Source organism: Arachis ipaensis, chromosome B04 (assembly GCF_000816755.2).
Source record: "Arachis ipaensis cultivar K30076 chromosome B04, Araip1.1, whole genome shotgun sequence".
Lineage (NCBI taxonomy): Eukaryota > Viridiplantae > Streptophyta > Magnoliopsida > Fabales > Fabaceae > Arachis > Arachis ipaensis.
The window spans coordinates 131996689-132014314 of NC_029788.2; the positions used below are offsets into that span (position 1 = coordinate 131996689).

General features: G+C 34.0%; 3 protein-coding genes across 6 annotated transcripts; 1 reads left to right on the forward strand and 2 right to left on the reverse strand.

Moving 5' to 3' along the window:
* Positions 1299-2488, forward strand: LOC107635633 (wound-induced basic protein). Its single transcript, XM_016339156.2, has 2 exons — positions 1299-1483; positions 2220-2488. Exons 1-2 carry the CDS (start codon positions 1413-1415, stop codon positions 2290-2292), a joined length of 144 nt encoding a protein of 47 aa, XP_016194642.1. The 5' UTR covers positions 1299-1412; the 3' UTR covers positions 2293-2488.
* LOC107635632 (probable sulfate transporter 4.2) lies at positions 2525-8866 on the reverse strand. 2 transcript variants are annotated; one of them, XM_016339155.2, is made up of 17 exons: positions 8341-8866; positions 8098-8146; positions 7323-7524; positions 6651-6819; positions 6419-6484; positions 6229-6336; positions 5785-5892; positions 5620-5685; positions 5349-5409; positions 5086-5213; positions 4762-4803; positions 4219-4335; positions 3802-3853; positions 3553-3691; positions 3394-3482; positions 3073-3149; positions 2525-2980 (listed from the first exon to the last, which is right to left on the reverse strand). In XM_016339155.2, exons 1-17 carry the CDS (start codon positions 8689-8691, stop codon positions 2651-2653), a joined length of 2154 nt encoding a protein of 717 aa, XP_016194641.1. In that variant the 5' UTR covers positions 8692-8866; the 3' UTR covers positions 2525-2650. The 2 variants fall into 2 exon arrangements, with proteins under 2 accessions (XP_016194641.1, XP_020977889.1); XM_021122230.1 differs by having other exon boundaries at positions 7323-7528; positions 8341-8406.
* Positions 13179-17302, reverse strand: LOC107635634 (metal tolerance protein 11). Of its 3 annotated transcripts, none has more exons than XM_016339157.2 (6): positions 16865-17302; positions 15596-15705; positions 15179-15424; positions 14796-14876; positions 14469-14702; positions 13179-13897 (listed from the first exon to the last, which is right to left on the reverse strand). In XM_016339157.2, the coding sequence occupies exons 1-6, from the start codon at positions 17037-17039 to the stop codon at positions 13553-13555; spliced, it is 1191 nt and encodes a 396-aa protein (XP_016194643.1). In that variant the 5' UTR covers positions 17040-17302; the 3' UTR covers positions 13179-13552. The 3 variants fall into 3 exon arrangements, with proteins under 3 accessions (XP_016194643.1, XP_016194644.1, XP_020977890.1); XM_016339158.2 differs by lacking the exon at positions 16865-17302 and adding an exon at positions 16341-16495; XM_021122231.1 differs by lacking the exon at positions 16865-17302 and adding an exon at positions 16178-16295.

Here is a 17626-nt window from a genome sequence, read left to right on the forward strand (position 1 = left end):
GAGATCTAGAAATTAAATTTTGTTTCATTTTTTTGTATTCATTTTTTAAATAATTATCTAAATATTTTTATAAAATTTGAATTAAATACATAAGTCGTTTGCTACTTATAGACAGAGATAGTATAGTTAGTACCTAAAGTCAGGTACAGATATGATCAGTTAGCTGTTTGAAGTGGGAGCTTCTAACAGGTTCAGATGGTAAGATTATTGTGCTTAGTTAACTAACAAGTAGTTAGACTTAAAAGGTGAGTTATACATAAGTTAATTAGAATTCAACACTGGTTTTGCAAGATTTTTCACTGGTTTTCTCCATCACTCGCCACCTTTCCCTGCTTTTCCTCAGAAAAGAGTTTTGTCAATAGTTGCAAATTTAGAAGCAACGATGGCAAACTTTTTGGCTAGGGAAGTGAATAATTGAGTATACCACACAAACATAAATGATGTTATTAGTTTGATGAGTAGCATAAGAGTCAAAAGACCAGAAATCCAAAATCAAATAAAATTGGTGTTTCAAATAAAAGCTTATTGAGGGAACAACTCAAAACAGTGAAGTATTGCTTTGAGTTTATTGAAATTTGAATCAGTGACACCTATGAAACACTGTTATTGGATTGGTCACAGTGACTAGAACAATAGTTTTAAGACATTTTTGGTTGAGCCAAAAATAAATTGATGATAGAATTTAAAAAAGTGAAGTTTTGAAACTGAATTAGGGGGCTTGGGCTTGGGAGGCCCGCACAAGTGGGTCCTGCAAAGTAAGCAGCGTCCACACCTGGCCAGCCTATAACCCCTCCATAAATTCTTGCGCCTTTTTGGTTCAGCGCTGCAAGCGGCTCCCACCACTTGCTTTGTTTTCCTTACTCATTAGTTTAAGGCACCTTTTACCGTTGCTCCTTCTCTTCAATTTATACACCTCTTCCTTTGCTTCAAAAGCTTTATCCGTCGATGTAGGACAAAATAAACAAAGTGATACCACACTATAACATAGATAATTGTATGTTCAAACTCACTCCATCTTTGCATAAATCATGTGTTTTTCAGAGATTGAAGGACTTTTATTCATTTTATGCTGTTTGTGGGTGTTTAAATCCCAGAGATTCTACGTTGCAGCTTAATTTGTTTAGCTCATATATGCTTGCTTATAACTTACAACTTACAAACAAGTACTACTAGTTGTCTAGTTTAGTAATAATTGTTTGTTGTGGCTCTTGTCGGGTCCTATTATGGGCTTAACAAGGACTGGACTAGGCCCAAATACGGCCCAATTGGAGGTGATTTTATCGTTCTCGTCTTCTCTAAAGTATAAATTGCTTTTTGAAGGAAGACCGAAGATTGCAGAAACTGCGCGATCTCAAAGGAAGAAAGAGAACTAGGGTTTCCTCATCCGCAATCAGAAGAAGACAAAGGCGACAATGATTTACGACGTTAACTCTCCTCTCTTCCGTTCCTTCCTTAGCCAGAAGGGAGGCTCCTCCGATAAGAGGTTTTTATTCTCTCTCTCTCTCTCAATGATTCGTTCGACGTTTTTTGCTAAATTGTGTAATTAGGGACTTAGGGTTCATGATATGTTCTGTAGAACAGAATATGTACTATGATTTTGAGCATACCTTTTTTTTTTATTGTGAAATTTCAATCCTTTAGTGCGTTTATATTGAGAAATTTTTGTGTGCTTGTTTGGAGAGTGTTGTTTATGCTAAATGGAAAGTTTTGAATAAAACATATGCTGTTTTTATTCTTGTGAATTATGCAATGCTATTATTGTGTAATTTTATCAGCAGATTAACTCGTACTTTGTTGATTTTTCATTTCTGTGTATTGAAAATTCTTCTTTATATGTGCATGAAAAAAAAAAAGAGAAGTAGGATTAAAGAATACACACATTTCCAGCTCAAGCTTTGTGGCACTTAACCTCAGCTTGGTGCTTATGGTGTTTGAATTATGCAGCAGTTGCTTTGAATATTCTTAAAGTGATATATTCTGTTAAAAAGCACTTTATTTAGTGATGTTGGAAATATTTTATTAGAGTGATAATATATATCACGAAAAACAAGCCTTATTTCATCAAGTGTTGTTGGTCATTGGTATAGGTTCTTGTTACTCTGGTTAAATGCTGAAAAATTTAATCCACTGTATATATGAACTTTTGTTTTGCTCATTTTTCTTAATGACTTTTGATGTTGTGTTTAGACTAATAATAAGGAACTCTTCTTGTATTTCAGGAAAACAGAGGAGCAGAAGCCAAAAGAGCAAAGACCGAAAGCCAGTGAGAACAAACCTGTTATGACAGAGTGACAGAAGCTTGGTTATAAGAATGAATTAGGGACATAGGTTGTTGTATTGGTCCTATGCGTATCTGTTATGTGTCGCCAGTCACTCTGGTAATTGTAATAGTGATTAGGGTTGATAATCAAGACCTTGTGAGTTGTGATGGAAACAATTTAATGAACTGAGAAGTTAGTTTTGTTTGAAATGCATTTCCTTTGCAACTCGAGACAATGTTTGAATATAAACAATCCAAAACGCATAACAAAAAGTGATAGTTTCACAAAAAATTATTGCTTGAAAGTTTATTCAGTACATTTTACAACAATCATACAATTCAAAATAATGGCAAATACATTTTTTTTACACTAAACCTAGAAAGAAAACTTCACTGTTGTTTTGGTAACAACGGTTCCAGATGGGAAGCTTTGTCATTATTGGAGGGTGGAGGTCTGCCATTACCAGACTCCAAGTCGGTAATTGACAAGTTTTCTCCTCTCTGTTTTAGTAATCGCTCAAACAAGCTTGGTTTGTCTTCTGAAAAAGTGGGTGCTCTTGATGAACCGTTGGATACTCCTTTAAGGTTTTGAACACGCTGCAAGCAAACTTGAACAGCATCATGTACCCTCACAAAGTACCACTCTTTGCCGATCAGATCCACCACCCCAGACCTAGACAAGGTAAGAAGAACCTCTGGGCTTGGATTTGATATTGCAATCTGCAAGTAACAACCCAATTTTGTTGGTGGTAATGATACTTGGGAAGAATTTTGAACATTCGAATTGAAGTGTAAATGAAATTTCGTTGTACCTGGATGCCCCGTAATTTGTATTCCTGATACAAGTCTTTCAGAGCCTGAACAGCACTAGAGTCTATATAGGTCACAGCTGCAATCATCACAAGTCCATATGAAAATTTTTTTGGTGTTTCTTAACTAGGAAAGTACTTTCAATGATCATTAATCAGAACATCAAAGACAGAATACAAAACTGAAAAAGGGAAAATTATAGTGTCAAGGAGACAAATCAGAGCATGTCCAGAATTTAATTTGTTCATAATCATGCCCAGAAATGTGGAATTGAGGTTACGGCGTATGCAGTATGCTAATTTGTGAAAAAAGGCAAGACTTACGTGCCATCTCTAGAATCACAAAGTAAATTCTTTCAACCTCGGGGCAGCGGCTTGTAGAATTAACAAAATCGATTTCATATTCCCGCAACCTGATGGAAAACACTAATTGAATTAAAGCACTCGATTAGAAAGAAACTCTAACTACAAATGGTTTCTTACCTGTCCTTTATATAACTTGTGTTTGCAAAATAAATAGGAGCATCAATACGAACTATTACAATTCCGTTGTATGTATATGCTTCAGGATACTGTTTAACATTTCTATAAACAGTTGTCCCTGGCAAACGACCCAAAACAGCTGCAGCTCACAGCAAAATAATAATGTCAACAATACTAAAGTGTTTTTCACAAGATAACACAAGAATAATCTAAAGAGTCTAAAGACTATTACTAGACCAATCAACTTACCAATATGTGGATTTGCTGACTCATGAATGACAAAGGCAAGTGAGACACCAACCTACAATTTCAAAACCTTATCACTAGTCAGAAAAAATGATTAGCTTAGAATATAGAGAATGCAACTAATTTTGCAAGACTACTAAAAATAAACATCCTAAGAAATCAAGATGACAATGTTCAGGCTTTAGGGTGTCAATTTATTATGTGAGCGAACACGTATCCGATCAAATACAAATACAAAGAAATCATCTTACATAGTTCCATTGGAATGAGATCAACACCCTAAGAAATGGCTTATCCATCATCTCCGAGTGAAACAAGAAGGGTTCTATCCAATAAAAAGTCTATTCCATAAAGAATATGCCTGACCATATAAAGACTACTCCATAATGAATATGCATTTTTAGTTCACCTTGTACTCACCCCAACAAGTACACCAACTTCAATACCAAAGAACAACGTTGTAATGCTAGTAATGGTCCAAAGAAGAAAATCCTTTTTATCTACACGCCATAAAAAGATGGCCTCATCATAATCTACCTGAAAGAATCATAAAGTAAATACTGAGATGTGGAAAAAGCGATAGCCTACAAAACATTCACAATTGAGTTTAGATGAGCATGACAATAAATGATTTAGCTGCTACAAAAGATAATCTCTCGAATCAACAAATTTTGAAAATTAGATGAGATAGAAAAGAAGACATTTAACGTATAAAAATTACTAATGAGCTGATTTTTCATCGTATCCAAGCTAAAATAAAATGATCAAACAATATCTCATAGCAGTGAGAACAAAGATAGAAGTAAACTCTAATTACGTTTTCCGATTTTCCACTACATAAAAGTACTAACATTACTTCTTCCTTCGTTTTTTTCCTCCAGAACTAAGTAAATATATCACTTCTAACTATCCACAGAAATTGAACATGAAATAAATTCATTAGTAGAAAGGGGGAATTCTTACCAGACCTATCACAGCAGAGACAACAATAGCAGCAAGACCACACTGGATTTTTGGGACAATAAAATTCATAGTAAGCACTAACTCAGTACTGAAAATGCATATTGAGAAAGAAGTTTAAATTCAATAGAAAGGAAAGATAAAGTTAAATAATTTCTCAAATTTTAATGCTATTTACTAGTGAACATTGTTCTAAGTTTTATGATTGAATTCCAGCATGTCGCTGTAGTAGAATCTCCATTTGAACTTATTTAGTCTGAAACAGACAACTGCAAGAAAAACCTTTTCAACCACAGCATATGGTCTATAAAAGACATGAAAACAAACCTGAGGTATGTACTCAAACAATGGAGTAAAGAACAAAAGTGCACAGGTCACTATAATTCCAGAAACAATCCCAGATACTCCAGATTTGGCACCGCTTTCATTGTTAACAGCTGACCTTGAAAATGAACCTGTATTACTCATTCAGAATAAATGAAAATTATTTCAATATATTTTTTGAGCTAGTTAGGTCATAATTCCGAAATCAATTGATGCTTTGGTATGGCAGAAAGCTAAATATTTTCAGAGTCACACAGAAGTCTCACCTGTAGTAGGGTATGCTGAAAAGAATGAGCCAAGAACATTCGAAACACCAAGCCCAACCAACTATCCAGGAAACCAGAAACAAATTAAATACAATCTGGATTATTGCATAAACATGAAATAAAAGAAAAAACCAAAAGTATCCAATCCAATAATTGCTATGAGTTTTACTAGCAATATCCATCCCGTATCTCAGGACGGATAACTAGACTGGAGATACTTCTATACAACTGCAACAAACAGGCATTGTAAATGCTTTGGAAAGAGATATACCTCTTGATTTGAGTCCAACTCGTACCCATTTTTAGCTGCTAATGCCTTGGCAATACCCACAGATTCCTGTTTGGAAATTTATGTGATTCTAGAACAAACTGCCAAGCTACTATTTTAATTAAGCTCAAATAGAAAAACCCAATGAAAGAAAAAAGGAGACCTTACCAATATCGCCACACCAGTTATAAGAGCAGCAGTTGGAATTAAAGATTCTGCATACCCGAAAGCTTTAGGAACAGAAAATGTCGGAAGGCCCTGAGGTATATCTCCCACCTAGTCAAAAGTCAGTACAATATTAATCAGTTTGTTACATTGGATTTGATCAGCTTCATGTATCAATAGCTCTCAATTATTATTTCAAAGAGAATAACCCAAAGTCCAAAACTCTGAATACTACAGTCACGTATAATACAAAAATCAATTATCTGTACAAATAACAAAGCACATTTTTCTCATTTATGACAGTAATTTAGGGTAATAATCAGAGGACATGGAAGTATGCAATAAGTTTCTTGAGCATTGTAGAACCATGAGAGTCAAATGTTTGAGTATTAATATGACCAGTGCATTGCAAGGCCAATAGTTTGTCACATCTTTTTAGGTACTCACCAGAGAAATTGATGATGGATGAAATATTTTCGCGAAGATAGTTCCCAGAACTACTGCAGTGAGGGGACCTGCGGCTCTTAAAAATCTTAGCTGCTTCCTTGATTTTCCCTGAATGTATAATGTCAACACAATGAATAGGAAGCTGACACGAAAAGGTAAACGTTTTAGCAAATACCGGACATATACATACCAGGTGTTTCATGGTAAGTAGTATTGCAAGCATAATTGACCCCATCACAAAAGGCTGCCATTTAAACTACAAATGGGAAAACCTCCTCTGTTAATAAAGAAATGCAGAAGGAACAATTTTCCATGATAGTTATATGAACAACAACTTATTTACTTGAAAATTCACTAGAAAGTCATACATGCACTGATTCTAGTTCAAGTTAACCAAGCAACGCAAGGACGGTAATGCATACCTTATGTGCTCCAGCTATTATACTCTCAACCAGTGGTATGATTTTGCTACTATTGACTACATCGTATCCCAAGAAGTATTTTGCTTGAGATAAACCAATGATGATAGCTGAAGAAGTTGTAAACCCAGATATCACTGAATGGCTAATGAAACGAATCAACCACCCCAGCCTGAAACAACCAAAAGACAAGTATCTTAAAATCCTTTTCATAAGAAAAAACTTGGTTGATGCTCAATTGTTTGTTTGAAGTATAACAGGTGCCATAAGAGTCCCATCCCTCCTCTTGGTTACGGTACTCATATTTCAATTAATCCGTTAGAATCATCATGTCAATTTATACAAGCACGTTTATCGTCCTTAACCTTAATTGTAATAAAGCCATATTCCAAATGAATCCAAAGACATCATTACATCGTGTCCATACATTAGGACAATATCACAAGCCTAACACAACCCTATATCGATTCAAAGGCATTGTATCAAAATAATTATTTGATCAATTTAACACGCATGGTGAAAATAAAGTACAACTATATATTTGGTTAAATTATCAGATATTCAGATACCAGTACATAAAGGGAGAAACAACGTTTAAGGAAATGCCCATGCATGTATCCATAGCCTTGGTAAAATACTAAACCTATATTCAGAAAATGAGAATGACAAAAATACCTCAAGATTCCCATTATGCACTCCATTATCCCAACCATAAGAGCCAATAGTATTGCCAGTTCTGTGTATAATTCACTGGATGGGTCAGCTATGCTACTTAGCACATTGGAGCATAAGAGAGAAACCAATGCGACTGGACCAACTGCAAGCTGGCGAGAAGAACCAAATAGCCCATACACTAATAGGGGAACAAATCCAGAGTCTTCCTTGCAAAGATAACATCAATAACAAAATATTACATAGAACTTCAGGATATAAGCAACAAAAATATATGACACACAAATAATGCAAGCTACAAAAGTAATGAAAGCAAAAGTATAGCATGTTTTAAGATTAGCATGGTATGAACAACACTTGATTCGTAAGAATCAAACTCTGGGAGATGCTTGGAAGACACGGTATATATTTATTTTGTGCATAGATGATTTGATAAAAGAAAAAAAAGAAAAGAAAACTATTTTTGAATCTAAATCAAACAATGTCAACAACTTGAGAGTTCTATTGGTTTTGTCTAAGTTGGAAAAACTCGTTCATAATTTTGTATCAATTTGCTCATCTTTTTTTCTTTCTCATCTACTATTTTAGTTCTTCCAGTAAAGAAAACATTGCCATTGGCCTCTATCACCTTTTCCCACATACAATCACTCAAAAACAGAGAGAGAGAGAGAGATGAGTAAAATTTAGAAATTCATGAAGCTATGCTTAACTACGTTACATGCATAATCGAAAAACTTCATTAACCGTTCAACATCATAGCAGAGATGAGCAATCTTACAAAGTCCATATATCGGTTGCAGTCCTGCTAATTTTGCATAAGACATCGACTGCATGAACGAACGAACGAGCAATAAGCAGCTTAGTTAAAAACAGCTTATAATGAAATCACAGATTAAGAAAGAAACTATTATCTATTAACAATTAATCATTTACCAAACACGAACTTAACTTAGCAATTCAAATAAGAACTCATTCAAATTTTCCTCCGTTTTTTCTCGGCAACGAAAAAAGCATGAGTTACCTGAGGAACGAGCATGACGCCGACGGTGATGCCGGCCATGAGATCGGTCTGGAAGTACTCGCGCCATTTGTAAGTGCGAATCCATCGCATGCAAGGTAGGAAGAACTCGATCCACTCGATCCACGTCATTCGCCGGAGCTTCATCGCCCACCGAGAGAACGGAAACGGCGACGGCGACGAGGAAGACGAAGAAGAAGACGTCCTCGTAATGTTCGGGTGCTGAAGGGGGATGATCCTGACCGGACGGGATGTGGCTGTTCCGGCGGCGGCGGAGGTAGTGTTGGTCGCCGGCGACGTCATGGAGGCGGAAGAGAGGTCGGCGAAGCTGGGGGATGCGTAGGTTATCTCCATGCGCAGCGCCGGCGCATTTCGGTGATGGTATTTCAGAGCATGCGCGTGCGTGGCGCGTGTGGCGCGTGGGAATGAGTTTCGAAGTTGAAAGTTTGAAAGTATAACTAACTAGTGGTTGTGGCGCATAGGCATAGGTAGTGATGGAGAATTAAAAGGGAAAAGAAAAACTGAATGAGACACAAATCAGAAGAACTCAAGGGTAAGGTAATAGCTCAAATGACATAAACTCTCCGTACTCATTTAAGAGGTTGTGGGTTCAAGTCTTCATATCTTTGGTAATAATAATAATAATAATAATGATAATAATGACGAATAAGGAAAGTTGATTGAGAAATAATCTAACTGATGTCATGTGAAAAGCTTTTAGTCAATTTCTCCTGTAGAAATTTTAACAGTTAAACAAATGTGGATTTTACTCAGTTTTGTAAATTATATTACTATTTCTTAGATATTTGTATAGATCTCATATTTAGTGTTCTAAATATGCAATTTAGTTTGGTCAAATTAGTCAATTGATTTGTTTGATTAAATAAGTATTAATTTTTAGTCTATTAAACTAAAAAATATATGAATAATCATGTATTATTGAATTTAGTATTCTTCCTATGAATAATTGGAGGGAAAGAAAGAAGAAACGTGGGAATTGGGAAACCAAATCTTCACTTGTTTATTATTTGATGGTTTATTAGTCAAATATGGCTTAAGCTCCACTTTATGAATCGAATAGTGAGGTGGAAAAAAAATGAATCTTCCCCTCATAAAAGGACAAAATATCATTTACTCTATGATGAAATTAATAATTTCTTATAGGATTTCATTATTAGTTATTCATCGTTTGATATGCCATATGATCTATTGGGAAATTCGAAATGGTGGCCAATAATGTATGTGCCCGTATTGGTGGGTTGAATTAATTCTATAGAAAGCCAATCATATTTTCACAAAAGCAAATAAATAATGAACAATGAAGACATTTGTCATAATATTATTAGCTGTAAATTTTATATTATTTATAATAAGTAGCTCAACTTTGAATGATTGACGTGAACCTAGACGTCTTTTCATGAAGATCTAAAAATATTATGGGATACGCTGCAACTACAAGCAAGATTCTTTTTTAAAGAAAAAAATTTAAAATAGTTTTTCATAATTATCTCGAAAGACAACGAGATCTTTAATAAAAAAAAAAAACTCAACTCATTTTTTAATAATTACTTCGAAAGGATAATGAAGTCTCTGTACTAAGAAAAAGTTAATATTATTTTTTTTTGTACAGGAGTTAATCAATTCCAAAAAAAAGATCAGAGACCGAATTAGATGTTTTTTTTTTTTAAAAGTCCCGTTGTCCTTTTGAGATAATTGTCAGGGTCAGATGGGTATTCACTATTTTTTAAATGATGGATTTGGCTTAATCAGCTTTCTTATAAAATTGTATACTACTCTTAATCTTTTAAATTTTAGGAATATACTACTCTTAATCAATATAGCTGTAAGGTTCTAATTTGTTAAGTAGTTCACCTTTTTTATGGTGAAAATTTATTGTCATTGACTACTTATGGGAATATTTAATTATCTAAAGAAACTTGCTTTTCATCACTTAATATATTTTAATTAATAATTAATTTAAATTAATTTATAACTGAATTTTTGTATTCACACTGTACTATGATTGGATCAAATATATCTTAAAAACTTCATTTTGTATTTTGTACTTTGAGTAACTTAAAAATATGTTAGAATGATATACCATTGGTCATTACATGTTTGTTGAGAGAGTTAGTCACTAACTTAAATCAAACTAATTGGGGTTCATTAAAATTTAAATAGTATTTTCACAAAAAAAAAATTATAAAATAAAATGGAATAAAATTTGGTTACAAACTTACACAATGATGCACCTAACTTGTCAGGTAATAATCAGGTCATGAAAATAGGCAATTGGACCATCACTTGTATTTAATGTATGTTGCTATATAATGTGCTTATTATTGTATGAAGGATGTTGTCACAGTCAATGATATGAACAACTTTACTATAATTGCTTATGGAACATTAAAATCTATGTATCAATATTAGGGGTGTTCGCGGTGCGGTTTGGATCGGTTTTAAGTTAAAAATTCATTCAATCTGAATATTAATTTTACTTGCGGTGCGGTTTGGATTGGATGGTTTTCTTGAAAAAATCCGATCCGATCCAATTTTAAGCGGTTTGGATTAGATTGGATTTGCGATTTTGTAAATTAAAAAAATTAAATACACATAACAAGTCTCAACATCAAATTTTAAATAATCAACAATGACATAATAAGTCTCAATAATATTTCAAAAAGCTAATGATAACATAATAATAGAAATAAAATTATAGGTTAGTTAAAATAAATAAATAAATAAATAATATTTTAAACATAAAATATTTATTAAATAATAATAATACATGAATAATATAAAATGTTAACAAATTAAACATGTTATAAGTATAATTGTAACTATAATAATAAAATAATAATATTATTGCACATTGTGCGGTTTGGATTGGATTGGATCGGTTATGAAAAGTAGATCTGAAATCCAATCCGATCCAGCGGTTTAAAAAAAATAAAATCCAATCAAATCCAAATTAATACGGTTTTGATCGATTTTCGGTTTAGATTGGATTGAATGAACGGTTTAATTTAGATCGGTTTGAATTTGAACACCCTTAATCAATATTTTCATTTTCATGCATACACAATACGAGATTTGAACCATTTACACTTATTTAAATAGACGAGTGAGTTGACTACCCGTCTAATTACGAAACATACATGCATATGTAGATAGGATTATAGTATCTTAGGAGTGGTAAACGTATTTGAAATCAAACATTTTCAAAGATCATGGTTTAATCGTTATTAATCATTATTATATTAGACTATTAGATTATTATTTATCATGTCACTTGAAATTAAACGATGGAATATTATATCACTTGAATAAAATAAGTTTTAAATAAATTATTCTAAAGATGGTGATTGCTCTTTCTTTCTTTCATTGCTTGTCAAGGTTTATGAATCAGAATCACGCATGTTTTAGAATTTTATATTGAGGTGTTACGCAATAGATGTTATGAAATAGTCGCATACTAATTACAATTAACAAATAGGTTAACAAGTCTTTATTGAACACGCAACTTAAGATCTAACTTCTCAGTAGATGTTACCTTATCTAAGCAGTTTTCTATTTACATTATTAACCTCTTTAAGTTTTAAATACTCTCTCTGACTTAAGTGGTAGTATCATTTTCATGTTTTGAAATCAAACACAAAGGAATCGAATAAGACCAGGTAATTATATATATTATGAATTCTTAGTTCCGAAGACATGGGTGCAAAGTTGAGATAAACTTTTAGTTTTAAATATAGTATATTAAGTGTGTCCCATTGTTTGTCTTAGTTTAATTTCGTATTATACTATACGTAAAAGAAAAACGTTTCTCTTTAACAACGATATTATTATTATTATTATTAAAAAATTAGATAATCATCAGTTTTCTCTTAAATAAATGTTATCCCCTAACATTCTCAGAAAACAAAAAACAGAAAATGATGCTTAGTGTAAAAGGACATTAAATTAAATAAATATCTTGTTTGTTGGATCTATTATGAATTTCATACGTCGAACGTGTCGCACATGGCATATTAATATTATATTTTATCTTCCTTGACTTCATCGGTTGATCCACAGACTCATTTGCACGTCACGAAATAAAACCAGCTCTTTTGACATTTATTTAAAGACCTTCCCTATATATATATGTGTGTGTGTGGGGCTAATTTTTTTGGTAATGAATTGGAGAGGTTTATAATACATAGTTATGGAGAGTTGGTATATTTTTTATGGATATAGAGATAATTATTTTTTTTTAAATTAGAAACTACAAATCGGAGACTCAGATTTGGGTAGGGATAGAAAACTGAGGGTCAGATTTTAGGTAGAATAGAAAACTGAATATTGGTTTTGTGTAGGAATAGAAATCTGAGGGTAAATTTTGAATAAAAAAACAAAAAAAAATTCAAAATCCTCAAATCAGAGGGTTCAATTTGCATGTTTCAAAAAATTTTTATTGTTAAAGCACAAATTTAAAGATCAGATTTGTAATTTTTTTTAAAAAAAATAAAAACCACAAATCTGACCTCAGATTTGTGGTGTCCATACAAAAAAAAAATGTTAACCATCCACATTATTAGAAAACACCAGTTGCACTCCAACACAAAAAATAAATAGCTAGTGTGTGTGTGTGTGTGAAAGAGTTACAGAAATGTTCAAATCTAAGATGATAGTTATGCATAACCTTTGCTGGTATGTTATCTAAATATTCGAATCACTTGATATTACACGTGAAATTCATCTTTAATTTGGCAACTTACCAGATTGATCTTTGATGTTAAAGCCCTCACATGTATTGTTTTTCAACAAAATTACCAGACATAGAAATCACGGAAAATTGGAAGGCAAAAACATGAACTAGAAAAAAACACATCCTATAGTTTAATCATGAAACTGGTCCAAGGAAAACATTAGATTTGCACATTTTAACCAGCACCCTATATTGAGATACAATACATGGGTGATACTGTACCTGAATAGAGGTAGAAGCAAGGAATCTATTTCTGCTACTATAGTACTCTGGGATGTTCAAGGATCTCTGCATGATTTTCCTATCATGACATACACTTGGGGCATATATTACCAAGTTGAGATTTAAGAACTTATGATGCATGACAGGGTTATGTGGAAGATTAGCAACTTTAGAGTGGAATCCAAGTGAAATGGTTCACATTTACAATTGATGGCAAGGCATTGCATTTCCTAATTGCTGCTATCAATGGGATTGGGCATGCTCAGGTTTGTGACTGTACTCATAATCAAGATGAACAAAGGCACGTTCAATCTCAGGCAAAAGCTCAAGCTTTTCTTGCAGTGATTCCCCAATGTCATGAGCCTCTTGCAAGGGCATATCAGAAGGCAGGACAATATCAACCTCAACAAAGTAGTGAGACCCAAAAGTGTAAGCACGCACAGTGTCAATGTGCCGCACGGCCTTGTGGTGGTTCCAGCAGAGGTATGTTAGTTTCTGAAGATACTCTGGTGCAGCTGATCTTCCAACCAGGGAATTCACGTTTTCCAGCACTGTCAACGACCATGTGCGGATAGTGTACAAAGCCAGCTGTAGTAGAAGAGTCAGCCATAACCATAAGTAAGGCAATTGAAAGTTATATGTTACAAGCTATTATATAGGCTGGCAAGTAAACATAAATAGTGATAATATGACATCGCTTCCATCACAATATGGTACTGCTCAAAAGGACTAATGCTTGTTCTTTAAATCTTAGAAGTCTAGAGTATGATATAAAAGGTATGCTGTATGCATCAAACCATCATAACATGCAATAATTCATGGAAGAGAGACTACAGAAATTACGAGGCTAATTTGACAGTTGCAATCGTCTAACCAGGTCCCATTTGCACAGGATATTGATTTCCATAAAAAGGAATAAATTGTAAAAATACAGGAGGACAGCAGAAGCTAATGCAGAGATGGTCACTGTTGTCAATGAATGTGAGGAATAAAAAATATCATTTTTGTATATTTTGGTTCATTAGCTTTTACTCCTAGGTATGAATCAGAACTTAACATAAATTCATGGAGAGTTTGGCAGAAGACTTGTGTGTCCTTTTCTATGGCTAACAAAATAACACAGTTCAAACCATTAAACAAAGGGGGAATATTCACTTACAATGATAGCACCAACAGGATCCATCCAATCATCTACATAATTTGCCAAAAGTGCAGCAATGAGACCAATGACATTCGTGATCACATCAAAAAAGTGATCTTGGGCATAGGCTTTGACAATCTCATTAGTAAAGGAGCGGCAATAGATCATTAGGAGGAATTTGACCAACGTCACTGAAAGCATAATACCAACAATCCACTGCTCTTGTTCTCTGGTCAAGCTGAATGCATTTTCCTGGAGTTGTTATTATGCAATGGATTAGATTAGAGAAACACGATATATTGTTATCCGTTTGTACGTCAACTTCATAACCAATAATCAACTTACATCTGATATTAGTGTCCGCATTGACTCCAAAATAATTTGCAATCCTAGTGTTGCCATAACAGAGGCAAAAACAAGAATCCCCTGCAACCAGATTTGAATTCAATATTTAGTGGCAAGATGAAAACATAATTATCCGTTAGAGAATTATCGATGAAATTTTCTTTTATGCTTTATCCATGGAACATATGTACGCGTTACGCAATTACACAACAGAACCAAACTATAACATAGTAATCTTTCTCAATATCTGATTTAATTATAAAGTAAATCCCAAGAGCCAAGAAGATAGGGAAACAGAAAAATACCAACTCTTTGTATGACAGGCAAGAACATAAGTTGATATTCAGACATTCTCAAAAAGAATATAAATTAGGAGAACTAACCAAAGGTTGCATTCGCTTTTTTCCTATAGGGTACTGATACGGGTTCGGTGTTTGCATGGAAAATGCAGTAAACCAGAGTATGAATCCAGACAGGAGATCAAGAAGCGAGTCCAAAGTGGATGCAATGATGGCCAAGGAACCACTTCTGATTGATGCATAGACTTTAGCAATAAAGAGAACCATGTTTGCTACATTTGATAGTCTGATGGCAAACGTCTCGCTTCTTGCTAGCTTTTCCTGCTCCTCCTGTACACAAAATTGGATATTCAGCCAAAGGCACTGATGTATTTGGAACGTTAAAATATATTTCAATAGTGGCTTATTTATATAACCACTTTTTACTCTAGTCGATTATATGGACATCAATTTGTTTGGAAAACTCAGCTGGAAACATAGAAAGCAGAATGAAATATAGACCTTTGACATCCCAGGAATAAAACCACGTTCTGCCAAGGCATCCATTTCATTAAAGCCCTCTAGCACTTCAACCTGTTGCTGATAGTACTCAGCAATGTTATCTTCTTGCCCTGAGGAATGAATACTTTTAGAAATATCATTTCAAATTTCAGTAGGTAAGAGTAAGATACAGATACCATCATTCAAAATAAACTTGTTAGAAATATAATTAACCTCCTCTCAGAAAGAAATCCGCACATAAGAATTCATGGATGAAGAAAATTCAGTAGCACACTCAAAGCTCAAGTACAAATAAACTTAATTTAAAGGACCACAAAAATAATAAGAAAAAAGTCTCCATAAACCAGACAACACAGTAAGCAAGTCATATGAAAACAAGCGGACAGATTGTTAACTTGAAAAGCAAAGCCTTCCATAAATCTGCAGGAATCACAGAAGCAACAAAACTCCATTTAAAGACACAAGGCAAAGATCCAAAATCCAAATGCAAAACCTAATACACCAGTTTCATTTCATGAAACTTCTTCAAGTTAAAAACATGGAGCATGAAAGTGTACAATTCAATCACCAAAAGCTACTAACTTATTGTGCAAACGGAAAGAACCCCAAAACACCCAAATCTTCACAAGGACCTTCACTTTATACCCAGAGTCCCAGACCCTTAGGCCAAAACACAAAATTCCAATAAATACTATCAAACCAGGCCAAACAAACATAAATGCAACGACAAACTCTGAAATTTCACCTTGAACGAAATCCACCATCGGAAAGAGAAAAACTAACCCTAAATAGTATCAGTATACTCTTATAGCAAAAGAAAATACAAAAGAATATAAAACAGGGAGCTTAAATCCTTCTCGTACACACAGAAACAGCAAAAACTCTAGAAGCACAAGCTCGCAATTAACTACAACCATTCATAGAAAGCAAATTCCAGATTCCCACTCACAATAAATAAATTAACCTCACCATATCATAACAAAAAGCAGATTCCAAGAAAATATACTACAAAACCAATACCGAAAGAAATTCCAAAAAGGTTATAGCAAAATTTTTTATATTTGTCAGTAAATCCTCAAATTCACCCTCAAAATAGTAAAGTTCCGATCAAATTAGCATCTGACAAGTACCGATGTGAGGTACTAATTTGAATCACTTACAAATTAAGGTACTAATTAGAATCATTACTCAATTATCTTCATCTTATTTCTTCATTTGTTCCTTCTTTTTTTTTTTTTCCACATTTCGATTTTATCGTTTGTGCTGTACCTAGAACACCGTAGCAGTCATGGATTCCACGCGAGGGTTTCACTTGCTTGTCCGCGTGCGGCGACGACATCTGAAACCCTTCGAAGTTCAACCGCCATGAACGGTCGCCATTGTTCGAGTCCGGCGACAGCAGCGATCTCTGCTCGTCGCTTTGCACCTCCAACGTCTCCACCATTGTCTCCGTTCACCAGAAACCCCTAAAACGCCGTCGTTTATAACGTTCTCGCCGTCGTCGTTGTTGACTGAAAAAGTAGATCAAGATTTTGAAAGAAGAAGAATCAACGGTTGTGATTGCATTGATGCATTTTAGAGAACGTTGTGGTTGTGGTTGTGGTTGGTGTTGATGCTATGATATACTTTCTTCTTTCTTCTTTGCTTGTAATAAAGATGCAGACACAATTGAAATAGTTTCGAAACGTGAGACTGTGAGAGGGGAATTGAAAGGCATGAAAAAGAAATGAGCTGAAGGAGTGAGTAGTAGCTGAAACTAAGAGAGTAAGGAACACGCGCGATACGTGGTGGTGGTTTTGTTGGACGGTGACGACGATTGATGGTTTTGGCGCGTGGTGGCTTGGTATTGTACACGTGGACGGATGAGATTTTGCGCGGAGCAAGGGCCACATGAATGATGAATCTGGTCCCGGGTTTTGAAAATGATACTATGAGTAAAACCTAACAGTGCAGTCAATTTTACGTAAAATTGATAGTTAATAATTATTAAATAATTTAAATAATATAATTAAATTTTTATATAATAATTTT